This window comes from Bubalus bubalis, chromosome 11, assembly GCF_019923935.1.
Source record: "Bubalus bubalis isolate 160015118507 breed Murrah chromosome 11, NDDB_SH_1, whole genome shotgun sequence".
In the NCBI taxonomy this organism is placed as follows: domain Eukaryota; kingdom Metazoa; phylum Chordata; class Mammalia; order Artiodactyla; family Bovidae; genus Bubalus; species Bubalus bubalis.
In genome coordinates, this window is record NC_059167.1 from 85307861 (window position 1) to 85334451 (window position 26591).

Here is a 26591-nt window from a genome sequence, read left to right on the forward strand (position 1 = left end):
TTTTTAGTATATTGGTATGAAGTTTGACTAATAGTTAAAAAATCTACCAGGTTAGAGAATTCATTAACGATAGTCCTCAAAGTAATTCTAATGCACATTTTCTGTAATACATTTCACGCACATGTATTTCAAACACAGTATGATTTTGTGCTGTGTGTATTCCTTTTCATTTCAGAAAGAAAAGCTGAAGTCCCTTTTGGCAGCCAAAGAAAAGCAGCATGAAGAAAGCCTAAGAACTATTGAGGCTCTGAAAAGTAGATTTAAGTATTTTGAGGTACAGAAAGCTTAAGTATTTTGTGTAACTTACAATGGAAGTGGTAAAGGGCTTGAAGTCAGACTTGAATTTGAATTATCACTCTCTCTTTTATAGTGTGACCTCAGGTGATTCATTTAAAGTCTCTGAGCTTTTTGCTGCTTTGGCAAAATTGGGGTGATTGTTCCTTTTCCCACGGAGTTGTCGTAAAGGTTAAATGAAATAATTGAAATTGATTAAACCAACATTTAGTTCAGTTCCAGTTTCTCTTCCCCAACCTTCCTCTTTGTCCATTTTTACCATTTCAAGACGTCATACTTTTACCTGTAAAATTACAATGATTCTGATGGTATTAATAAAAAGCATCATTTAAATGAATAGTGGTAATTCCAGGATTATCTCAGAAAGAGCCTTGTGCATATACAAACTTGTTTGGTGAGGGTAGTGTGTTAATAAGGTTCAGATCATATACTTATCTTTTCTTGACTCAGTTAGCTCTTAGTTTTTCCAAGACTATGTTTTTCTAAAAACTTTTAATCAAAATACAATATACGTTAAAAAGTACATGTTAAAATGGATAAGTTGAAGGATTTTCACAAATTTCACAAATCAAACCTCCCAGATCAGGAAATAGCACGTCACCTTTATCCAGAAGCCTCCTCATGCTCCCTGCACCAAGGGTGACCGCTCTCCACACCTGCAACTGTATAGATGTATTTTTCAAGGCCATAATACATATTTTTATAAATGTTGTTCAGCACTGGGGTCGCTGAAGAGAGTAGCTGATTCGATGTGAGTCTTTTTATTGTGAGATGTAACTCCAAAATACATAACAAAAGTAAATTTTTTCTTTGTAAATAAATAAAAAAAAGAACGGGTACTGCTATGAAGAAGAATATAAAGACAGGGATGAAACTCACAGATATAATGTTGCATGAAAGAAATCAGACACAAAGAGCACATGCTGTATCATTCCTTTTTTATGAAGTGCAGAACTAGGCACAGCTCATCTATGCTGATACAAGGCTAATCTATGCCCACACAAGGCTCATCTATGCTGATCCGGCATTCTTAGCACCTGACCATCCTTTCAAACCTTTCTTTGTACATGTGTGTGTGTGTGTGTGTGTGTGTGTGTGTGCTCAGTCTCTAAGTTGGGTCCGACTCTGCGACTCCCATGGACTGCAACCCACCAGGCTTCCCTGTTCATGGGGTTTTCCAGGCAAGAATATTGGAGCGAGGTACCATTTCCATCTCCAGGGGATCTTTCCAACCCAGGGTTTAAACCCATATGTCCTGTGTCTTTAGCATTGACTGGAGGATTCTCTACCACTGAGCCACCTGGGAAGCCCCTTCTTTGTACATAACTTTTGTTATACACATGAATTCATCAGATGGATTCTTATTATACATCCTATTTTATAAGTTTTTGCATTCAGTATAATGGGGACATTTTCCCCAATCAAATGAATTTTTATGCTAAAATGATTTTTAACCATCCAAGAGAAACTTATCAAGTGTTTATGAAAGCCGTTATTAAACACTAAGGAATCATAGTTTGTATGGAACATCCACTGCTGTCTCATCTCGCTTGAAAGTCTTCATTAACCGCCACCAGCATTGCTGTATTATGTGTAATACTTAGTTCAGTTCAGTTCAGTTGCTCAGTCATGTCCAACTCGTTGCGACCCCATGGATTACAGCACCCCAGGCCTCCCTGTCCATCACCAACTCCCGGAGTTTACCCAAACTCATGTCCATTAAGTCGGTGATGCTATCCAGCCATCTCATCCTCTGTCGTCCCCTTCTCCTCCAGCCTTCAATCTTTCCCAGCATCAGGGTCTTTTCAAATGAGTTGGCGCTTTGCATCAGGTGGCCAAAGTATTGGAGTTTCAGCTTCAACATCAGTCCTTCCAATGAATACCCAGGACTGATCGATCTCCTTTAAGATGGACTGGTTGGATCTCCTTGCAGTCCAAGGGACTCTCAAGAGTCTTTTCCAACACCACAGTTCAAAAGCATCAATTCTTCCGCACTCAGCTTTCTTTATAGTCCAATTCTGTCATCCATACATGACTACTGAAAAAGCCATAGCCTTGACTAGACAGAACTTTGTTGGCAAAGTAATGTCTCTGCTTCTCAATATGCTGTCTAGGTTAGTCATAGCTTTTCTTCCAAGCAGCAAGTGTTTTCTAATTTCATGGCTGCAGTCACCATCTGCAGTGATTTTGGAGCCCCCAAAAATAAAGTCTGCCACTGTTTCCATTGTTTCCCCATCTATTTGCCATGAAGTGATGGGACCAGATGCCATGATCTTAGTTTTCTGAATGTTGAGCTTTAAGCCAACTTTTTCATTCTCCTCCTTCACTTTTGTCAAGAGGCTCTTTAGTTCTTCACTTTCGGCCATAAGGGTGGTGTCATCTGCAATCTGAGGTTATTGATATTTCTCCTGGCAATCTTGATTCCAGCTTGTGCTTCATCCAGTCCAGCACTTCTCATGATGTCCTCTGCATATAAGTTAAATAAGTAGAGTAACAATATACAGCCTTACGTACTCCTTTTCCTATTTGGAACCAGCCTGTTGTTCCATGTCCAGTTCTGACTGTTTCTTCCTGTCCTGCATACAGATTTCTCAAGAGGCAGGTCAGGTGGTCTGGTATTCCCATCTTTTTCAGAATTTTCCGCAGTTTGTTGTGATCCACACAGTCAAACACTTTGGCATAGTCAATAAAGCAGAAATAGATGTTTTTCTGGAACTTCTCTTGCTTTTTCCATGATCCAACGGATGTTGGCAATTTGATCTCTAGTTCCTCTGCCTTTTCTAAAACCAGCTTGAACATCTGGAAGTTCATGGTTCATGTATTGTTGAAGCCTGGCTTGGAGAATTTTGAGCATTACTTTACTAGCATGTGAGATGAGTGCAACTGTGTGTTACTTTATATGTAGGCATTTTCCTTATTTTTATAGAACAAGTTTGGGAAACATGGATATTTTAGAACAATGCTAATTTTATGTTGTAACTCATGCATTTGTTGTCATTTGAGTCATCAAGGCAAGGTAATAAGTCCAAACTAAGTTTTTTGAATTTCTTATGTGCCATGGCCTCCCTTCACCCATACATGTGTAAGCCCATTTACTACCTATTGCAGATTCTAGTATTAAATATTATTTAGAACACAGAGCTTACCTTAGTTTACAGATCTTTTTCCATACCCTTGGGGCAATAAGTATTAGTGGGACATTAATTTAGTTATTGAACTGTGGGCTGTTTTTATCATGGTCACTTATCAGAGTTTGACACACAGCCATTAGTATGAATATAGAAAAATATAGAAACATGATGTACATCTGCATATCTTTACTCTTGACAGTATAGTATTTTACTTTCTGTTAGATTTTTTGTACTTGGCTTACTTGGGATAGGGAGCAATCCAAGTATACTTTAACTCAGAGTATCTAAATTTTCTCTATTATTCTCCTTTTCCTAACTGATGCATTGGTGGACTTATTATGAACTGTATGCAGCTCTTTGCCTCAGCTCTTTGGTGATTTATAAATCTGAAATAAAGGGTTAGGCTCATGTTTCATAGTTGATGAGGTAAGGTTTCTGCTCCCCAACCGTGATATAGCAATTGATTTCTTGGTGCGATTGTGGCATTTCCTTCCTTTTGAGGTAAAGAAGCAGCAGAGAGTACGTGTTCAGAGTTGTTTCAGTTCATTTGGAGCTTGCTTTTCTTTTGAACAGTCAAAGTTTTTTCTTGAAATATTTGTTTGCTTTTATTAAAATGCTTAGTGAAGTAGTTTATTCCCAACTGATCTCGCTAATTGTGCTTTGCCTTTTTGTGAGTTCGAGTAGAATAATACCCAGGAGAAACAAGGAATGTTGAAAATGTGGTTTTATGGCTGGATCATTTAGAGCTAAAATAGATACAGAATTTAACAAAATTGAAGTAGTATTCATCTAAAATGTTTTAATGTATTCTTCTGATTTCAGAGTGATCATTTAGGATCAGGAAGTCATTTCAGTAAGTATGAAAGTATAGATTATTATTACCCAGTTCACCCAGTTTAAGCAAAAAAGAATGTTTATGCCTCTTTATTTTGTCTGACTATATATGATACTCCTGCTGCAAAACTTCATCAACTACTTGTATCTTATACCTCAACATGGCACAGAGAAGAGGTTAAAATGACTCCTATAGTCTCTTAGCAGAAAATCTGGTAATCACTAAGGCTCTGGTTTTCCTTAGGACCTAAATTTTTAAATTGTGTATTGTACAAATTACCAAATTTGCATATTGATTGTTAAGACATTTAACCTGTGATATTTGGGATTTGCTGTTTATTGAAAGAGATATAAACGTAGTTTTCTGATTTGGAAAAATCTTTGAATATAGCCTCATGCAGGTAAGCATTTTAGAATTGTTTAGATGTTCCATAAATACTTCTTTATTATTTTAAGACTTTACATAATTAATCTTCACTGTGTTTATTCTCCAATTTTAAAGTTTCTGTATAAAATCTAATTTTTTGCTTCCTATTGAATATTAAATTATTCCTTAGCTAAGTACAGTTGTAATATTTATCCTATAAATTACAAATGATACCATTTTTATTTTGACTATAATATACATGTCTTATAATAATCATTTAACTTATTTAGTCTAACAGTTTTACATAATTCTAAAAGCCAACTTCGTATCTAGTCAAAAGACTATACATACTTTCCTTATGTATATAGAAAAATAAGTAAAAATATGGCCATTTTATAACAGGATAATTTTATTTTGTAAGTCATGCTTCTTTTTTATTTGAATAATAAAGGAGATAATAACACCAAATTAATGCTTAGCCTTCTTTGGTATGGATATTTAAGGTATCCTTTATTTGGATTTATTTAGGGAAAGAAGATATGCTTCTTAAACAAGGTCAAATGTACATGACAGACTCACAGGTAATGTTTTGTTTTAGAAAATATTTATAAAAATATTTGTGCCTTTTTAAAAAGAGGAAAGCCACATTGTTTATTTATCATCTGTATATACATTGAATTAAGTTTTCATTATCAAAGAAAAATTGGTCTTGTGGTCTTGAGTTTAATAAAAGCAGATACGCTGTGTTTAGTGCCCTCTAGAGTATTTTTGGTGACAGTGACTTAAAAGATTTGAATTACAGTTTCATTGTCTTTGATAGTAGGCCTCTATTCTTTAACAGCAGTTGGCCAACTCTTCGTATTTGCCCATTTACAGGGGAGACAGGTATGAACAATTCGAAAGGCATTCTTTTGACTTTGAGAGGTATTGTTCCTTGAATTCAAATGTGTATTATATATTTGGGAAATTTTTCTCAAAATAAAGCTTCCAAGAGGGAGTGTTGTCTGATTCTATTACTTAACTGCTCTTCACTTTTAGTTTCCAGTGGATACAAGGTTTGCCTTCCTAGTACCCTCTATGGACTGCAGGACTGATAAATATTTGGGCTTTTAAAGGTTTTATATATATACCTTCATCATCCGTGGGCAGACTGAGTTAGCCTTTATCATGTCTAGGGTCACTCTAAGTTGGAAACTTCTAAGATTCTAAGTTGAGAGAATGGATGTCAATTAACTGAATAATATTTAAGAAGATAAGATAAATATTTGATTATAGTAAAATAAGTATGGAAATTGTGAAGCTGTGTAAGTAATTAGTTGGTAAATTATAGTAGTCTTAGTCTAAAGATAACTGGTAAGTTGAAAGCAGACTGAGGCCGAGAAATTATTCCATGTTGTTAATTTTCTTCTTTGGGTTTCCCAGGTGGCTCAGTAGTAAAGAATCCACCTGCCAATGCAGGAGGCATGGATTCGATCCCTGGGTTGGGAAGAGCCCCTGCAGGAGGAAATGGCAACCTACTCTAGTATTTTTGCCTGGAGAATCCCATAGACAGAAGAGCTTGGCAAGTCATAGTCCATAGAATTGCAAAGAATCAGACACGACTGAGCGACTAAGCACAGCATGGTTTTCTTCTTCATCAATGGGAAGGCAGTGAACACCAGTAAAACCTGCCTATTAAAACAGTGGGACACACTCATAGCACATGGCTTTTATCAGTACTTTAAAAGAGCCCTTGCTGTAATATGGTGGATAGGGAAAAATAGAAATAGTTACATTTAATATTTCATGGTTATATGTTCTGTGTTCTGGTACTTATGAAATATTTCAGTGAGAACTTAAATTATACTTCTTTTTGTCAGCATTTAATAGAAGAAACAAGATGTTGATTCAATTTTGTAGTAAGAGCGTATGCTAAATTCTAATTTATCATTCTGTTTGAAAGAAGAAAACATGATTATATTTTGTGAATTGATTAATATTCTCTTGATTCTTATACTAGCTAGGTTTATTTTGGTATTATTTTTATAATTTAAACATTACACTGGAGTTAGCATTGAGGGAACTCAGAGGTCAATATATGTTATTAGATAATAATATATCATTCTATGAAGTTATTTGCAGATTTAAAATTGCAAAACCCTTGTTTTTACTCAAGGGTTCTGATGACTTTCTTCAGAATTTGAAGTTCTAAGCACATCATGTTCTGTAAAACATAGAAATAGTAAATGTATTTTGATCAGTTGACATTCATTGGTAGATATTATGAAAAGAGAAAGAGAAAAAAGTCCCCAGAGGCCACAACTGTTTCCTTCTTTGGTCTGCCAGAAATACATGTAAAGTGAACAGGCTTTCAAAATGTCACTGCATCAAGGAAATCATACCTAGAACTGTTTTTCTTACCTCAAAAATCAGTACTACTATATTTTTCTAATATACTAGCCTGGAAACCCTTTGGCTACTGATGATGTGGCAACTTTAAAGTTTGGTAAATAAGTGTCTTCTTTAGGCTTTGGGGATTGATATTTTATTGTGTTACTATTATTTTTGCAGTGTACTTCCACAGGCATGCCAGTCCATATGCAAAGCCGATCGATGTTAAGACCACTGGAGCTAGCCTTACCTAATCAAGCCTCATATTCGGAAAACGAAATTTTAAAGAAAGAATTAGAAGCAATGAGAACTTTCTGTGATTCAGCAAAACAGGACAGACTCAAACTCCAAAATGAACTGGCCCACAAGGTGGCGGAGTGCAAGGCCTTAGCGCTGGAATGTGAAAGGGTGAAAGAGGATTCAGATGAGCAGATAAAGCAACTAGAAGACGCCTTGAAGGACGTGCAGAAGAGAATGTATGAGTCGGAAGGCAAAGTGAAACAAATGCAGACACATTTTCTTGCCTTGAAAGAGCACCTGACGAGTGATGCGGCCACTGGGAACCACAGGCTGATGGAGGAACTGAAGGATCAGTTGAAAGACATGAAAGTGAAATACGAAGGTGCGTCTGCAGAAGTGGGGAAATTGAGAAACCAAATCAAACAAAATGAAATGTTAGTTGAAGAGTTCAAGAGAGATGAGGGCAAGCTGATGGAAGAGAATAAGCGACTGCAGAAGGAGTTGAGCATGTGTGAACTGGAGCGAGAGAAGAGAGGAAGGAAGTTCACTGAGATGGAAGGCCAGTTAAAGGACTTGTCAGCCAAGCTGGCCCTTTCTATTCCAGCAGAGAAATTTGAAAACATGAAGAGCTTGTTATCAAATGAAGTAAACGAGAAGGCAAAAAAATTAATAGATGTGGAAAGAGAATATGAAAGATCACTTAATGAAACTAGACCATTAAAGAGAGAACTTGAGAATTTGAAGGCCAAACTGGCTCAGCACGTCAAACCAGAGGAACATGAACAGCTCAAGAGCAGATTAGAGCAGAAGTCAGGAGAACTTGGGAAGAGGATCACTGAGTTAACATCGAAAAATCAGACATTACAAAAGGAAATCGAAAAGGTCTGCCTGGATAATAAGCTCCTTACACAACAAGTAAATAACTTAACAACTGAAATGAAAAATCATTACGTCCCTTTAAAAGTAAGTGAAGAAATGAAAAAGTCACATGATGTAATTGTTGATGATTTGAATAAAAAGCTTTCAGATGTGACACACAAATATACAGAAAAGAAGTTGGAAATGGAGAAGTTGCTTATGGAAAATGCCAGTTTAAGTAAAAATGTCAGCCGCCTGGCTGTGTTCATACCTCCTGAGAGACACGAAAAAGAGATGATGGCTCTGAAATCCAGTATCACTGACCTTCAGCAGCAGCTGTCTGAACTTAATAAGAAATGTGGCGAAGACCAAGAGAAAATACATTCACTCATGTCTGAAAACAATGATTTGAAAAAGACCATGAGTCATCAGTATGTGCCCGTGAAAACCCATGAAGAGATTAAAACTGCCTTGAGTAGCACATTGGATAAAACCAATAGAGAATTAGTAGATGTGAAGAAGAAGTGTGAAGATATAAATCAAGAATTTGTGAAAATAAAAGATGAGAATGAAATATTAAAAAGAAATCTGGAGAACACTCAGAACCAAGTAAAAGCTGAGTACATCAGCCTAAGAGAGCATGAAGAAAAGATGAGTGGCCTAAGGAAGAGCATGAAGAAGGTCCAGGACAACAGCGCTGAAATACTGGCTAACTACAAAAAAAGCCAGGAGGAGATTGTCACCCTGCATGCGGAGATCGCAGCCCAGAAGAGAGAACTCGACACGATACAGGAATGCATCAAGCTAAAATATGCTCCGATCATCAGCTTGGAAGAGTGTGAGAGAAAATTTAAAGCCACTGAGAAAGAACTAAAAGAACAGTTATCCCAGCAGACACAGAAGTATAATACCAGCGAAGAAGAGGCCAAGAAGTACAAGCAAGAGAATGACAAGTTAAAGAAGGAGATCCTCACTCTTCAGAAGGATCTAAAGGATAAGAATGTTCACATTGAGAATTCTCATGAAACAGAAAGAGCATTAAGCAGAAAAACAGAAGAGCTGAACAGACAGTTAAAAGACCTGTTGCAGAAATACACGGAGGCAAAGAAGGAGAAAGAGAAGCTCATGGAGGAAAATGCCAAGCAGACTTCTGAGATCCTTACAGCACAAACTCTTTTGCAGAAGCAGCATGTTCCGCTGGAGCAGGTTGAGTCCCTGAAAAAATCTCTTAGTGGTACAATCGAGACACTCAAGGAAGAACTGAAGACTAAGCAGAGATGTTATGAGAAAGAGCAGCAGACAGTGACCCAACTGCAGCAGATGCTGGAGAATCAGAAGAACTCCTCTGTGCCCCTGGCTGAGCATTTGCAGGTTAAGGAAGCATTTGAGAAAGAAGTTGGAATCATAAAAGCTAGCTTGAGAGAAAAGGAAGAAGAAAGCCAAAACAAAACCGAAGAGGTCTCCAAACTCCAGTCTGAGATTCAGAATACTAAACAAGCGTTAAAAAAATTAGAGACTAGGGAGGTGGTTGATTTGTCGAAATATAAAGCAACGAAAAGCGATTTGGAGACACAGATTTCCGACTTAAATGAAAAATTGGCCAATCTGAATAGGAAGTATGAGGAAGTATGTGAGGAGGTTTTGCATGCCAAAAAGAAGGAACTGTCTGCTAAAGATGAGAAGGAATTGCTCCATTTCAGCATAGAGCAAGAAATCAAAGATCAGCAGGAACGATGTGACAAATCCTTAACAACCATCACGGAGCTACAGAGAAGAATACAGGAATCCGCCAAACAAATCGAAGCAAAAGATAATAAGGTAATAATAATACTTTAGGGAAGCATGGCTTGGTGTTGGCAACCCCAGGGCAGAACTGCCAGGGTACGATAGGACTCTTTACTGTAGCACTCCACAAGACAGGTTTACCAAAGCATTGACAAAGTGATCATTAAATGCCACCTTTTTAGTCTGACTATGAATATGCCAGAAACAAAACAGAGTTGAGAAGAAGGTAAAGTTACACAAACAGAAATCAAAAGCAGTTTTCCTTTTGTTTTCTCATCTGGTTCAGCCAAGAACTGAACCAGGACAGATAGGGAGACTCAAGATTCACTTGCCTCAAAAATGAATAATCAAAACCCAGGGGGTTTTAGGCCACCTAAAGAATGGGAAAGGAAAAAAATTAAACTATGTTTCTGGGCTGCAGGAAGCTGAAGACAGTGCAGAGCCTCCCAGAATTTGAAGCCTCCCAGAATCTCGAAACTCACTCGTTCCAGTAAATTGAGCCCTCCAACTCACTGTACATTTTATCTTCCTTTAGACAGAATGTCTTTGTCCCTCCTTTCTACCTGCTTAAATTCTCTACATTCCCTAATGCCCACATCCTCACTTAACTCTCCTTCCTAAAGCCTTCATTGGCCGATCTAGCCTACAGTAAACGCTTCCTCTCCTAAAATGTATGTTGTGTTTTGGGTTTGACATCTATTTACAGCATATATATTACCATGTCAACATGGTATGGGTGGTCTTCCCAGCCAGTTTTAAGAGCAGATTCATAACTTATCTTTCCTTCTTACTGTTTATCCTCATTGTACAATTTACAGAACAGGTGCTCAATAACATTTTCAAAACTGGTAGTTGAATTAAGTATGTACTAGGAAGATGAGAAATCAGGGAGATTGAATGCAGTTTTATTTTACCCGTTCCAATAATTATTAAATGTCTTCTACCTGCCAGGTGCTGTGTTTAGTGCTGGGAATACAGGGACACAGCCGCAGCTTCAGCCCAGTCGAGTGGTACAAGTCCTGACCTTCTGACATGTCTGCTCATATGACCTAGAACTTTAGTGCCCTCACCTTGTTTGGAAATCAGTTATGAATATAATAACAAATTATTAATTTCCACTTATAATTGTTGCCACTTATTAAGCACATTCTACATACCAAGGAGCTTCCCAGGTGGCACTAGTGGTAAAGAACTTGCCTGCCAGTGCAAGAGACGTAAGAGACACAGGTTCGATCCCTGGATTGGGAAGATCCCCTGGAGGAGGGCATGGCAACCAACTCCAGTATTCTTGCCTGGAGAATCCCATGGACAGAGGAGCCTGGCGGGCTACTGTCCATAGGGTCAGACATGACTGAAGTGACTTAGCACGCACACCCACATACCAAACATATATTAGGATTTTACTTGATTTTCTTAACTATGAAACATTTCCCCCGTACTGGGAGGAAATCATATACTGCACATACTGTTGAAACAATCTTGACAGTATTCATTCCTCAATTTTCTGGTATATAAAGGTAAATTTTGTGTCTCAGAGAATGAGCTCTGTGTAAAGATGTTCCTTATAAGTGAATAGATGACTAATACGTGTTTTTCCCACAACCTTTTTTTTTTTGTTCATAAGATAACTGAACTGCTCAATGATGTGGAGAGATTAAAACAGGCCCTCAATGGCCTTTCCCAGCTCACCTATGGGAGTGGGAGTCCCAGCAAGAGGCAGAGTCAGCTGATTGACAGCCTGCAGCAGCAGGTCAGGTCCCTGCAGCAGCAGCTGGCGGTGAGTACTTGGGACCTGCAGGGCTTCATGCTGGTATGTGCAGGGTCACCTTTGCTTGTTTGTAAAATCTTATTTAGAAATCAGATTAATTTGTGGCTGTGTTCAGATCCAAGAATATAATCATTTTTGCCAGAAGTTATTTCTACCAATGCTACGATATCATTTTGGTGTGCTTGTTGTGTACCAGGCACTATACTAAGCATTTTGTGTACTTGATCTTTAAACTTGATCTTCTTCACAGTCCTACAAGGTTTCATTTAGCCCCCCCATTTAATTCTTAAGGAAACAAAGACGAAAATATGCCTGAGGTCATACAGCTAGGATTTAATCCTGGGACTTACTCCAAATCTGATAGCTTTCCAACTGTTGCAGACTCTAAAATACTGGTCCACTTCTTCCCTGATAGCCCAATTGGTAAAGAATCCGCCTGCAATGCAGGAGACCCCTGTTCGATTCTTGGGTCAGGAAGATCCGCTGGAGAAGGGATAGGCTGCCCATTCCAGTAGTCTTAGGCTTTCCTTGTGGCTCAGCTGGTAAAGAATCTGCCTGCAATGTGGGAGACCTGGGTTTGACCCTTGGGTTGGGAAGATTTCCTGGAGAAGGGAAAGGCTACCCACTCCAGTATTCTGGCCTGGAGAATTCCATGGATGGTATAGTCCATGGGGTCACAAAGAGTCGGACACGACTGAGCGACTTTCGCTTTCAAACTAAAGGAAGCTTCCCAGGTGGCACAATGGTAAAGAACCTGCCTGCTGATGCAGGAGACGCAGGAGACCTGGGTTTGATCCCTGGGTCAGGGAGATCCCCTGGAGTAGGAAATAGCAACCTACGGTAGTATTCTTGCCTGGAAAATTCCAGGGACAGAGGTGCCTGGCGGGCTACAGGAATCACATGGAATCACAAAAGTTAGACACGACAGAGCACACTTTTTAAAATAATCTTTTATCCTTATGAATAAAGGTAGGCATTCTTATGGTTTTTATACATTATATCCTTATATATTAAAAGAAAATATCTGTTTGTATGTGTGTGTGTATATATATATATGTACACACACACATTCATAAATACCTGTGTGGTTATGTATCTCCTTTATGTATTAAAAGAAAACATCTGGATTAAGAAGGTGAAGTTGGGAGCTCAGTTCTAAACCCTGCCACTTAAAAGAGAGTGACATGGTACATTCCCCTTAATCCTTGGCTTCCTCATCCTTAGAATAGGATAATATGAACTGATTGCTTGCTTGTTTCCTTTTTTAGTTGAATGAGCTGTGAGGCTAAGTAAAATGTAGCCCAATCAAATGTAAATTGTTGGGTACTATTTTTCTAATCTATAGGAATTTGTTGTGAGTTGTTTTTGAATAGAAGAAAGTTATTTTTTAAAGTGTTCATTTTATAACACTCTTGGCCTATAGATTAGTGATGACATATTGCTGATTTGGATCTTACCAAAAGGATGTGGTAGATTTTTCAGTATTCGGAAATATTTGTTTATTATTTATTATGTTCATGACACTGTGCTAAGCACTGTCAGGGATAAAGAGAGCAGACAGTCCCTGTCCCCAAGGGTTCCGGGTAGTTAGGCAAAGTATATCTCCATAAAAAGTAAAATAATGAGACAAAAATATCAGATATAGAATTGAGTCTACGGTCCTGGGATCTAAGGGATATGAACTCCCAGGAAGGAAAGGTTACTGATGTGGTGGAGCTGGTTTGAATGAGGGAGGGAGTACCTGGGCTGCACTTGTATATGGATGGTGTCTTGGTAGGTGAAAGGAAAGCAGAGCCTCCCTCAGGCAGAGGAAACGGAGTGAAGCAGGGCCTGGAAATGGAATCAAGTGGCGTGCATGCCTCAGGGCAGTGAAAGGCCTCTAGGCTGGCCAGTCCTGGGAGCTGCGTCTGAGGCCCAGTTGTGGAGGCTGTTGAGAATCAAGCTGATGCGTTCCAGTTCCCTCTTACAGATATGAGATATTAGGTATTAGCTGATGAGGTGTCACCCAAGATTTTTGAGTGAAAAGTGATGTGGGACAGAGTTACTTGAGTCTCAGTAGCATGAAAGGGAATAAAGTCTAGAGACAGGTGATGAGATGGGAAGTTTTTGCAGTAATCTAAAGCATACGTTAGTAAGTGTCTGGATAATTTCATGGCATTAGATGTGATCTAAGGCAATAATTTCATATTACCTAGGATGAGTGGCATTGCTTTCACTGTGAATGTTCCCACACTTTCTTTAGAAAAGTTTATACTGTTGTTTTGCTATGGAATTTTGCATCTGGTGGGTCCAAGGTGGTTTGTTATCGGAATATAGCAGGAGCACTTTAATAATACTACTGCTTAGAAGCATCAAGCCTGAGGACAGCATTGTTACAAGCCTCCATGTGTTTGAAAACATGAATGCTGATAGTCTGACCTCCCCATCTTTCCACACTTGTAGGATGCCGACAGACAACACCAAGAAGTAATTGCAATTTATCGGACACACCTTCTTAGTGCTGCACAGGTAAAGTAGAACTACTCCTTTGGATAGGATATCATTTTAGAGAAAATAATTCTTTATTTTCCAGTAAATTTATGTGAAAGTCACTGATGTTTAAAGTAGTTGTACCCCCATATGCTTATTTTAAAATAATTGTTTCTTTTAATCATGGGTTGCATGTCTTCCAGAGAAATTTACAAAGCTGTGTGGCAACACAGCATCTTAAATTTAGTGTTGTCTCCCTCTGCTTGTCACTCGTTTTGTAGACAGTTTGGCAGCGAGTGACGGCAGCACACAGCTCTGGTATCGCTGGCTGGAGACGGTGCCTGGCGTCCGCACATGGCTGTTGCTGAGAGAGGAGAGGAGGAAGAACCTCACTGTTTCTTGGTAGCTCAGAAGTGTGTCTTTGAAATGTAGAGAATACCAAAAAAGTGACAAGTATGCACAGAATTGTAATAATACAAGAAAAGAGAGGTTCTGTTAGAATATCAGTAGTATTTATTTATTGAGCCTTAATCTCAGTGAAGCATAAGACCACAGATTGCCTTCTTGAGGGGTGTAATGAGAACACTATTTAAAAAATCACACTAAGAAATATGTTTAACATATGAAGTGTTTTATACTTAATACTCTGTAGAAACACGATCAGCATCTCCAAAATTCTCAGGGTAGATTTTTTGGGAAGACAGTCGAGACAATGTTAGAATAGCAGTAGGAGGTGAGATGTAATAGAAATTGTTTAGGATTTGAAGTGTTCACACTGGGGAAAAAAAAAAAGAAGGTCATTTTTAGAAAAAGAACTAGGTAAAATAAAAAGAGATTTTTACAGTATCAATTTCTTAAAAAGGCCTGCCTTTTCTTTAGGAGATAAAGGGGAAACCAATGGAAAAGGACGAATAATATGGAAAAGTCTCTTTGGCTGCTTTCTTTTGAGTAGATAGAAGATGAGCTGGGGTTTGAAAGTTATTATTGTAATTACTAGAGAAGACTGTTGACGGGTAGCAGGGTGGGGAGTTCTTTGGAGGGAAAATAGTAGAAAAGTATAGAAGCTCTGTGTTAGTGAGGGGGAACTTGCTTGGCTCTGCTTCTGGCCAAGGCGGGGAGCAGCATACTGAAAGACAGCAAACCTAACAAGCCTATCAACTTTTTATCATGTATGCTGCAGAAATTCGAAGTTATTTTCTACTGACTCCTAATGAAACATAACAAAAGCAATTGGCATGTGAAATAGTCTTGCCTTCTGGCATCATAAAGTTAACTAAGAGATTCAGTTTAGTCAACTATGGCTAATGTTTGGAATTTAAACATCCTGCTGTTATAGAAACAGATTTTGGAAGCTAAACTTTTTATATTAATAGGAAGTGTTATGCTGAAATCCATTCAAGTGCTCAAGCAAAGGAAAAGGGAAAGGGGTGGCTGTTGTAAGCCCACCATATTGACTTGCATTTAATCAACCTCTTGCCATCATTTTAACTTTAAAGTGCTCTTTCTAAATATAAGCGGATAACATGTTAAAAGACCTCAACATAACTAGTAAAAGGGGAAATAAACAAGGAGGTAACCATTTTTCACTGCTGGGATTGGCAAATATTAAACAAAAGGATAATCTGTAGCACTGGCCAGGGCATTGTGGGAAATGGACACTTATACCCTGTTGGTAGGAGTGTAGCTTGTCATTATCTCTGTAGAGGGAAATTTTGTAGTACTTGGCAAAATTTAAAAATTGAGGCTGCTTTTTTGACCCAGCAGTTTCTTCTCTAGGAACCTGCTGTGAAAGATTGGAAACTCCATAAATGTCTCTTTTTGAGAGAATGAATAAAGAAATTATCATACACACAGTAGAATATTATACAATAATTTAAAATAATTAAGGCAGGGAATTCTAGTGGTTAAGACTCTGGCTTTCACTTCCATGGACCCAGGTTCAATCCCTGGTTGGGGAACTAGGATCCTACAAGCCATGTGGTGTGTCCAATAAATAAATGAATAAAAATAAGCAGTAACTTGGAAAAGATTTCTGTAACACTAGGTGGAAAGGCAAATTGCAAAATAATATATTCGATCCTACTTGTGTAAAAAATATAAATAAAAGAATTTTCATTAATTACTTTTCTGGTAAAAAAACTTGGCAGAAGCAAAAGAAACTTTTCCTTGTAGTAGTTTACTTTGCTCATCTGTAACTTACACTGCCTCTATCATCTGAGCCATTAGTAAAAAGAGAGAAAGAAGTTTGTCCATCTGTTCTCTGATACTAGACATTTAGAGTCACTGGTGTGCACTACTTTTACATTGATTGTCCTTCTTTCTATGATAGAGCTCTACTCTGTTTTCCAATAAAATGTTTAGAATGTCACCACGATGGTGAGGATTTAGCATTTGGTGAATCACAACCAATAAGGTCCTTTTATAAAGCCCTGTGTCTTAAGAATGTGTGTGAATGAAGATGACATAAAATACTTCTCCCCTCTCCTCTTTCTCCCAGGGTCACATGGATGAGGATGTGCAGGCCGCCTTACTGCAGATCATACAGATGCGGCAGGGGCTCGTGTGCTAGTCGGCACCCCCAGCCCACAGTGGCTTTCCCTGCTGGTGCTAAGCATTCTGTGCGCAACTTCATGGCCTTTCTGGGCCTCGCTGTGCTAGTATAATTAAAATAAAGTGTATTTTGATCCATCAGTAGGTTTTTAATTTAGACAGATATGTTGCTTAGTTCTTCAATATGAGTTCAAATCTTATATTCTGTGTATGTTAATTTTACAATTAGACAAACAACATTAACACTTTGCCTTGGATTGTTTGAATTGATTGAGTACCCAGTAAAACCTGAGCCAACTGAGTGGGTCCATTTGAAGAGGGGTTAGGCGGAAATAATTATTTAAAGGTTTCTTCCAGAAAAATTAATTGGGTTGGGAGACTCTTTTAAGTGGATCAAAAGATCTTTCAGGTCTTCAGTCAAGCCATGAGACCTCATGAAGTTTCAAGGAACACATGGTAACTTGGCCAAGTTCCATTTTTATTCAAGTAACTTAATGAGTGCCTTTGACTTCTTTTGGAGATACACATTTTTTTTCTTTTTACACTAGTAACATTTATGCCTTTTAAAGTAAATTTCATTTCACAGATGGTTTGCAGTGCTAAATTACATTTAGGTTAAGAACAGGCAAGGGTGGAATATATCAGGAATTCATAATAAAATTGCCTCATAATCTCCATAATGGTATCTTGATTTTCACTTGTGACTTTTCTTGCCAGAGTATGTAGAAAACTGTGATTAATGGTATACTAGATTTTTCAAAGTGTCAAAAGTTTTAGACTTTTTTTTTTAGTAATTACTCTGACATTTGCTACTATAGTAACCAAGCACTCATTATGTATGCATCCTCCAAATGTTTTGTACTTATTTATAGGCAAATTGCACTAATGAGATTAATAATGTAAAAGGCAGTTTTCTTGCAAAATTAGCATTCGAGAATGGATTTTAGAGGACAGATCTTTAAGGATTTAGACAAAGTGCAGTAACATAGTAAACTGTAAGAATATAGATAGCAAGAAAATAATGCAATTGGACATGTTTATAGTAAATATTATAACCAACCATTTTTATTATTTCTTTCTCCTTAAGGAAAGTTTATATGTTTTGTTATTAATATTTTATTTACAATTCAGATTGAAAATTACTAATTTGACTATTAGCAAATAAACTACACAAATGAATCATTTCAACCAAGTTTTTTTTTAATTGCAAAATGTGCCTTAGCAATAATCTTTGAGCATCCTGAACCAGGTTTTTGATCCCATTTTTGTGAATTACAAGGACAAAGGACCATCAGAATAACTTATCCCACCAAAGGATAAACTATCATAGTTCTTTAGTATAGAAACAACAGCGAAAAGTTAGAAATGGATTTATTTTTAATTCTTTAGTTAAGTATACACAGTTTACATAAGCAATATTTAGATTCTTTAAATTTTATATTCAGTGTTGTCCTTCAGCATGAGTTCTGTTTCATGAGTTTTAAGTCACCTATTGAAGCTCTAGAATAGAGAAGTTCTTAACTGAATAATTTTCAGTGTTATACTTTGCTTATTAGGGATGGTAAGGGAACCCCTGTATGGGTTTATGTATGTTTTATTTTGTCTTCAGCCATAAAAAAAAAAAAAAAAACACTTTTTCTGTGGAATATTGTTTTGAACATCCTTGTAAGAGATTTACAAGCAGTGGCACCCCACTCCAGTACTTTTGCCTGGAGAATCCCATGGATGGAGGAGCCTGGTGGGCTGCAGTCCATGGGGTCGCTAGGAGTCGGACACGACTGAGTGACTTCACTTTGACTTTTCACTTTCATGCATTGGAGGAGGAAATGGCAACCCACTCCAGTGTTCTTGCCTGGAGAATCCCATGGACAGAGGAGCCTGGTGGGCTGCAGTCCATGGGGTCGCTAGGAGTCAGACACGACTAAGCGACTTCACTTTGACTTTTCACTTTCATGCATTGGAGGAGGAAATGGCAACCCACTCCAGTGTTCTTGCCTGGAGAATCCCATGGACAGAGGAGCCTGGTGGGCTGCAGTCCATGGGGTCGCTAGGAGTCAGACATGACTAAGCGACTTCACTTTGACTTTTCACTTTCATGCATTGGAGGAGGAAATGGCAACCCACTCCAGTGTTCTTGCCTGGAGAATCCCATGGACAGAGGAGCCTGGTGGGCTGCAGTCCATGGGGTCGCTAGGAGTCAGACACGACTGAGCGACTTCACTTTGACTTTTCACTTTCATGCATTGGAGGAGGAAATGGCAACCCACTCCAGTGTTCTTGCCTGGAGAATCCCATGGACAGAGGAGCCCAGTGGGCTGCTGTCTATGGGGTTGCACAGAGTCGGACACGAATGAAGCGACTTGGCAGCAGCAGCAGCAGCAAGTCCATTTGCTATATTTGGAGAATTTTGGGTAGAGAATGATGGGGTGCAAAGTACAGATCAATTCAGTTCAGTTCATTTGCTCAGTCGTGTCCGACTCTTTGTGACCCCATGAACCGCAGCACGCCAGGCCCCCCTGTCCATCACCAACTCCCGGAGTTCACCCAAACCCATGTTCATCGAATGACACCTATTTTCATTTAGCTATGTAGAATGCAATACCAAGTAACCTCCTTGAATTAATCTCATTTTCTCATTCACTCACCTCTGGATGTCAAATGCAGAGCTTGTACAAGCCTTAACAGATGAAACATATACGATGTGTGATGCTGGTCTCTCTGCTGTTCTGTATTCATAAAGACTGAAGTCTGAACTTAGGCCAAGAGGAGGACCAGTTGTCTAAGATACGAGCGCTCTCTGAAAGAATCACTGAATCCCTATGGGAGTGCAGCCCTTCGTTGAAAGCTTTATTACTGTTTGTTGCTTGTTTTTTTTTTTTTAAATCACTCCTACTTCATCAGAAAAGCTCATTCCTTTTAACAGAGGGTTAGTATTATAAAGAACCTTTAAAATAAAATATTAATGCAATGAACATCTTAAAATTTAATAATCCAGTGACTCTAAGCACTAGCTCAGTTTCAGTTCAGTTCAGTTGCTCAGTCATGTCTGACTCTTTGTGACCCCATGGACTGCAGCACACCAGGCTTCCCTGTCCATCACCAACTCCAGGAGCCTACTCAAACTCATGTCCATAGTATCGGTCATCTCTTGCTGCCTTCAATCTATCGCAGCATTGGTCTTTTCCAATGAGTCAATTCGTCACATCTGATGGCCAAAGTATTGGAGTTTCAGCTTTGGCATCAGTCTTTCCAATGAATATTCAGGACTGACTTCCTTTAGGATTGACTGGTTGGATCTCCTTGCAGTCCAAGGGACTCGCAAGAGTCTTCTCCAACACCACAGTTTAAAAGCACCAATTTTTTGGTGCTCAGCTCTCTTTATAGTCCAGGTCTCACATCCATACATGACTACTGGAAAAACTATAGCTTTGATTCAGTTCAGTTCAGTCACTCAGTCGTGTCCGACTCTTTGCGACCCCATGAATCACAGCACACCAAGCCTCCCTGTCCATCACCAACTCCCGGAGTTCACTCAGACTCAACGTCCATTGTGTCAGTGATGCCATCCAGCCATCTCATCCTCTGTCGTCCCCTTCTCCTTCTGCCCCCAATCCCTCCCAGCATCAGAGTCTTTTCCAATGAGTCAACTCTTCACATGAGGTGGCCAAAGTACTGGAGTTTCAGCTTTAGCATCATTGCTTCCAAAGAAATCCCAGGGCTGATCTCCTTCAGAATGGACTGGTTGGATCTCCTTGCAGTCCAAGGGACTCTGAAGAGTCTTCTCCAACACCACAGTTCAAAAGCATCAATTCTTCGGTGCTCAGCTTTCTTCACAGTCCAACTCTTACATCCATACATGACCACTGGAAGCACCATAGCCTTGACTAGACGGACCTTTGTTGGCAAAGTAATGTCTCTGCTTTTGAATATGCTATCTAGGTTGGTCATAACTTTCCTTCCAAGGAGTAAGCGTCTTTTAATTTCATGGCTGCAGTCACCATCTGCAGTGATTTTGGAGCCCAAAAAAATAAAGTCTGACACTGTTTCCACTGTTTCCCCATCTATTTCCCATGAAGTGATGGGACCAGATGCCATTATCTTTGTTTTCTGAATGTTGAGCTTTAAGCCAACTTTTTCACTCTCCACTTTCACTTTCATCAAGAGGCTTTTGAGTTCCTCTTCACTTTCTGTCATAAGGGTGGTGTCATCTGCATATCTGAGGTTATTGATATTTCTCCCAGCAATCTTGATTCCAGCTTGTGTTTCTTCCAGCCCAGCATTTCTCATGATGTACTCTGCATATAAGTTAAATAAGCAGGGGGACAATATACAGCCTTGACGTACTCCTTTTCCTACTTGGAACCAGTCTGTTGTTCCATGTCCAGTTCTAACTGTTGCTTCCTGACTGCATACAAATTTCTCAAGAGGCAGGTCAGGTGGTCTGGTATTCCCATCTCTTGAAGAATTTTCCACAGTTTATTGTGATCCACCCAGTCAAAGGCTTTGGCATAGTCAATAAAGCAGAAATAGATGTTTTTCTGGAACTTTCTTGCTTTTTCCATGATCCAGTGGATGTTGGCAATTTGATCTCTGGTTCCTATGCCTTTTCTAAAACCAGCTTGAACATCAGGAAGTTCACAGTTCATGTATTGCTGAAGCCTGGCTTGGAGAATTTTGAGCATTACTCAACTAGCGTGTGAGATGAGTGCAATTGTGCAGTAGTTTGAGCATTTTTTGGCATTGCCTTTCTTTGGGATTGGAATGAAAACTGACCTTTTCCAGTCCTGTGGCCACTGCTGAGTTTTCCAAATTTCCTGGCATATTGAGTGCAGCACTTTCACAGCATCATCTTTCAGGATTTGGAATAGCTCAACTGGAATTCCATCACCTCCACTAGCTTTGTTCGTAGTGATGCTTTCTAAGGCCCACTTGACTTCACATTCCAGGATGTCTGGCTCTAGGTCAGTGATCACATCATCGTGATTATCTGGGTCATGAAGATCTTTTTTATACAGTTCTTCTGTGTATTCTTGCCACCTCTTCTTAATATCTTCTGCTTCTGTTAGGTCCATACCATTTCTGTCCTTTATTGAGCCCATCTTTGCATGAAATGTTCCCTTGGTATCTCTAATTTTCTTGAAGAGATCTCTAGTCTTTCCCATTCTGTTGTTTTTCTCTATTTCTTTGCATTGATCGCTGAGGAAAGCTTTCTTATCTCTTCTTGCTATTCTTTGGAACTCTGCATTCAGATGCTTGTATCTTTCCTTTTCTCCTTTGCTTTTTGCTTCTCTTCTTTTCACAGCTATTTGTAAGGCCTCCCCAGACAGCTATTTTGCTTTTTTGCATTTCTTTTCCATGGGGATGGTCTTGATCCCTGTCTCCTGTACAATGTCATGAACCTCATTTCATAGTTCATCAGGCACTCTGTCTATCAGATCTAGGCCCTTAAATCTATTTCTCACTTCCACTGTATAATCATAAGGGATTTGATTTAGGTCATACCTGAATGGTCTAGTGGTTTTCCCTACTTTCTTCAATTTAAGTCTGAATTTGGCAATAAGGAGTTCATGGTCTGAGCCACAGTCAGCTCCTGGTCTTGTTTTTGTTGACTGTATAGAGCTTCCCCATCTTTGGCTGCAAAGAACCTAAGGCTTTGGTGTAGTCATATTGAATGCAGCACTTTTGCAGCATCAAGCACTAGCTACACCTGTGCTGTTCTGAAATTTCAGGTGTGTGTGTGTGTGTGTGTGCTCAGTCTTGTCCGACTCTTTGTGACCCCATGAATTGCAGCCCCCCAGGCTCCTCTGTCCATGGGATTTTCAAGGCAAGATTACTGGAGTAGGTTGCCTTTTCTTCCTCCAGGGGATCTTCCCAACTGAAGGATTGAACCTGGGCCTCTTGCATCTCTTGAATTTGCAGGTGGATTCCTTACCACTAGTGCCACTTGGAATTAAGGTTAATCTTTCTTATAGCTTGTTTTTTATTTAAACCTTTCCTCTTGTCCCTAACCAATATTATACAGTTTAAATTTTTCTGTAATTCTAAATGCATTGGATCATTGGTGCTTTAAGAAGCTTGGGGCTTTAGAACATGAGCACTTTTTCTTCCCCCAGTCTTAACCACCTTTCTTCGAACAAAGACCTGAATATTGGTCTCATACACGAGCTTCTTACCTACAGAGAACATGGTTCATATTTTCAGTTGGCTTGTTTCAAAGAAGAAAAGGGAAGAGTTTCAAATTAATTTTTGGTGTCCATGATGACCAGATACATCAGTGCCTGCTTACACTAATGCCAAGTGAGTAGTATTGACAATAGTGATTACAAACGTCTTTTGACATCTGCTTCCCCACGGTGGAAGAAAACTGGTACTTGCAATGTCTTTATCTTCCTCATCACGGGATTCTACAACCTTGTGGTGATCCTTTTCATCCTACAAGTTCTGTGTATCAAAGTAAAGGCACCAAAATAAGGATTGAAAGAGAATTGCCTGGGATAATTGTGCAAATTATGGTTGCACACGTATGGCAAGGGACGAAGAACCTGGACCTTGCTCCTGGCTGCTGAATGTTGTGAACAAATTTCAGAGAGGAAAAACAATTACTGTGAGTAATTTTCAGAAAAAGAAAAAAAGCAAACGGCACCAGAAGATATGTCGTGCACAAAATGCTAAATAGATATTTCAGCTCCCACTTCATTCAGTGTTGTTCCCAACTAAACTGGATTTAAGACTTTGTTGTTGGAAATTAAATTCTTCCTTATGTTTTGGGCTTGACTATTTGAAACAAGAGTGTCTATACTAGCCTCTCCAGGTTCATACTAACCTGCTTCTTAACGTGGCTCTGTTTCCTACTGCATGTATGGATCTTTGGCTCATGAGAATCATGAATGTAGAGATTTAAAGAAAAAAATGCAGCAAAGATGGCACTCCAATAAGATTCTCTGGGCATTGAGACTGTGTATAGCATAATTGGACATGTGGCGTCACTTACGCATTAGAGGGCATTTTCATTATTTATGCCTGCATGAACAAACATCGATGATGAATGAATTCCACCAAAAAGGCAAGGTTACAAAAATGTCATATGTAAATGAAAAAGAGCCAGGACTTGTGCTGGTTGCTTCTCCAGTTATAAGTGTGTATCTGTATACACATACCTACAAACACATACATATATATATAGTGAAATAATAAAGGAGATAAACATCTATAAAAATAATGTTCCTTATAACTGATATTTAGCATCAAATTGTACTTAATAGGCCCAATTTTTATTTTATATTTTAAATAGGTTTGCAGTTTCTTTTTTTTTCAAGATAGCAGTCTTGGGAATATTCTGAATTCAGGAAAGAGTTGAGAGAGGTTATTGCCTTCTTAATAATTTAGAGCCTCTATTGCTCTGCCAAGTCAAAAGATTAACATTTAATAGAAAAAAATTATATATCTATAATTCAGTCACAGCTATTAGATCAGATGGATTTTACATTAAGTGAAAAAGATGTCGAGCATTTAAGGACCATTAAACTACAGGATTCTTTTATTGGGTTTTAAGGCCTCCAAGCCCGGGTCCTGCTGTGAAGAGTATTTATTTTACATATACAGAACACATTAAGGATGGGAAAAGGGCATACATTTTAAAAGAAAATAGGCCATGAAAAAGTGTGATTTTCCACATTGTGAACAGCTACCATACAGATTCAGTCTTATTTTATAATAATTAGTTTTATGCATCATTAAGTAGCTTTCTCACAAACTGAAGGAACATGGTGCAGGCCACTTTAAAAGTGGTACCTGCAGGGAATCCCAGGAGCTGGGTACTCTCTGTTGACATTTCACTTTGAGGAACCATATTTCTAATAGTTTCAGGTAGTTCAACATGATAAAGAATTTAAGTTTGAAAATGCATTCTCTGGTGGTCCTTAAGAACTGTGGGGGGGGGGGGGAGGTGGACCTAGAAAGAAATGACTTAATCAGTTTCTACTTTTCTCTACTGATGCCCACATTACCTTCTAAAGGCTGGAATTCAACTTGAGAAAAACAACTCACCTATGGGAAGAGATTCTGTACCATCCAAAAGTGTACCATCCCCCCCTTTTATAATTAATTAATTGGGTGCACTGGGTCTCAGTTATGGCACACAGGGTCTTTGTTGCAGCATGAGGGAACCTTTAGTTGCGGCATGTGAACTCTTGGTTACAGCACGTGGGATCTATTTCCCGGACTAGAGATGAAACCCTGCCTTGGGGGTGTGGAGCCTTAGCCCCTGGACCGCCGGGAAAGTCACTACACTGGCCCTTTTGTTAAGTGCATGTAACACGTGACTTTGTTGCAGTTAAAACGTGACAAGCCATACCTTAAATAATATAAACTCTTACTATTTACATTATACCTCCTGTCCCATCCCCACCTCCAAACACTGAGGAAGAATTTTATGTAGGAGTATAAACAAGAACAAATAGACTCAGGGAGGATGGAGGAAAGGACTTCATGTAATTTGTAACTTTTTTTCCCTACAATGTCCAAACAAATTGTATGATTCTCTTTCTTGCTAGCTATTCTAGGCTTTTTTTTTTAATTGCCTCCAACTAAAGTGGCACCTTCTGGGCTGCTTCAGAAATTCTCTTTAGGATTTAAAAATGAAGCCGATTCATATTCAGAATCTTCCTGCTAAAATCTGTTAAGTCAAAATAAAAATGACGGCTACTTAAAAATTTTCCCTTTGTTGTTGCTACAAAGATTGTCTCAACAGAGTTGCGAGTTCCCATCATGTACAATTAAAACCTCTTGTACAAATGGACAGGGATGAACCATCACAGGACTGCCGGAACACGTCCTGAGGATTGAAGCGTATACGCCTCAATCAAACAAAGAAGGGCTGCTCTCTTGAGCTTGGAGGCTTATTTTGTAAAAGTGAATTGTTCCAGTTGGCCTTAATCCCTAAGCAGTATAGCTCCTTTAAAGCCATCTTTATTCATTCACACCAATTGACACTTTGAGAAATTCCCCCAGCTACTGTTCATCTAAGTCTAAATATATCAGTTAGAGTCAAATGCGTTTAAGAGGATTTGCAATCTGTGATTATCCAAAGTACTATTCATTGTCAATATTTTTGGTGTGCCATAGCCAATCTTGGTATTATAACGTACATAGCCACTTAACTGCAGCAAAGCCCGACTACATCACAGCAACGGGAGTAACCTGAGGAGGGCTTGTCTCGGCTCCATGCTACCATTCTGCCACAGCTTGTGTGGTTATGAACATCAGGAAGAATTCCTTAATATGCTCTTGCTCTCCTTCCACAGACCCTTTTGGGCGATATCACCCTCTGTGTTCTCTAAGCGGAGAGCAGTTACCAGGACAACAGAGAATCTGAGGAAGATTTAATTGTGATCTGAAGTCTAACCAGAATAGGGAGCTAGTGCGTTGAATTTACATTTTAGGTTCCCAAGCAAATGTCAATATGCATATTTATTACTTTTTGTCCTACCTCATTACAAAAAAAGATTTTAAGGTGGCTTGCAATTTTTTTTCTTAATATGGGAGAGGGAAAGAGGAGTGTGGTAAATACTAAAAAGACAGGAAAAACAAGAAACAACTTGGGATCTAGAAAACATGCCATAAGCACTATAATATTCTGCTTACATTTCTGGCACTGGCCTCAATGTGACGGAACTTTCTAGCAGCCAGTGTTAGGAAGTGGATATCACACAGGTGAGACACTGTGCCCACTAGGTAGAGCAGTTATTCCTGGTTCTGAAGCTGGCCAGCCTTTCCCCCATGTGTCCAGCATGTCATTTCAAACTGGAGTGAAAACTCCAGGATATGCAGTGGGATGCACAGGGTGCATCTTCCTAAGTGCTTCCATCAGACCTGATGGTAAAAGTTTAAGCTATTTTGTAATAATTTCTAAATTTTGGAATAATTA

The 26591-nt window shown here is 38.9% G+C and overlaps 1 protein-coding gene across 2 annotated transcripts in view; it reads left to right on the forward strand.

Annotated features, from left to right (window-relative positions):
• UACA (uveal autoantigen with coiled-coil domains and ankyrin repeats) overlaps positions 1 to 16807 on the forward strand; it is an 84144-nt gene extending 67337 nt beyond the window's left edge. For both annotated transcript variants that reach the window (XM_006071035.4, XM_006071037.4), the window contains exons 13-19: positions 176 to 274; positions 4248 to 4278; positions 5155 to 5207; positions 7177 to 9912; positions 11504 to 11656; positions 14090 to 14155; positions 16614 to 16807. In XM_006071035.4, coding sequence (XP_006071097.3) covers positions 176 to 274; positions 4248 to 4278; positions 5155 to 5207; positions 7177 to 9912; positions 11504 to 11656; positions 14090 to 14155; positions 16614 to 16685 — 3210 coding nt within the window. In that variant the 3' untranslated portion in view covers positions 16686 to 16807. The remainder of the gene's footprint in view (positions 1 to 175; positions 275 to 4247; positions 4279 to 5154; positions 5208 to 7176; positions 9913 to 11503; positions 11657 to 14089; positions 14156 to 16613) is intronic.
• The last annotated feature ends 9784 nt before the right edge of the window (positions 16808 to 26591 follow it).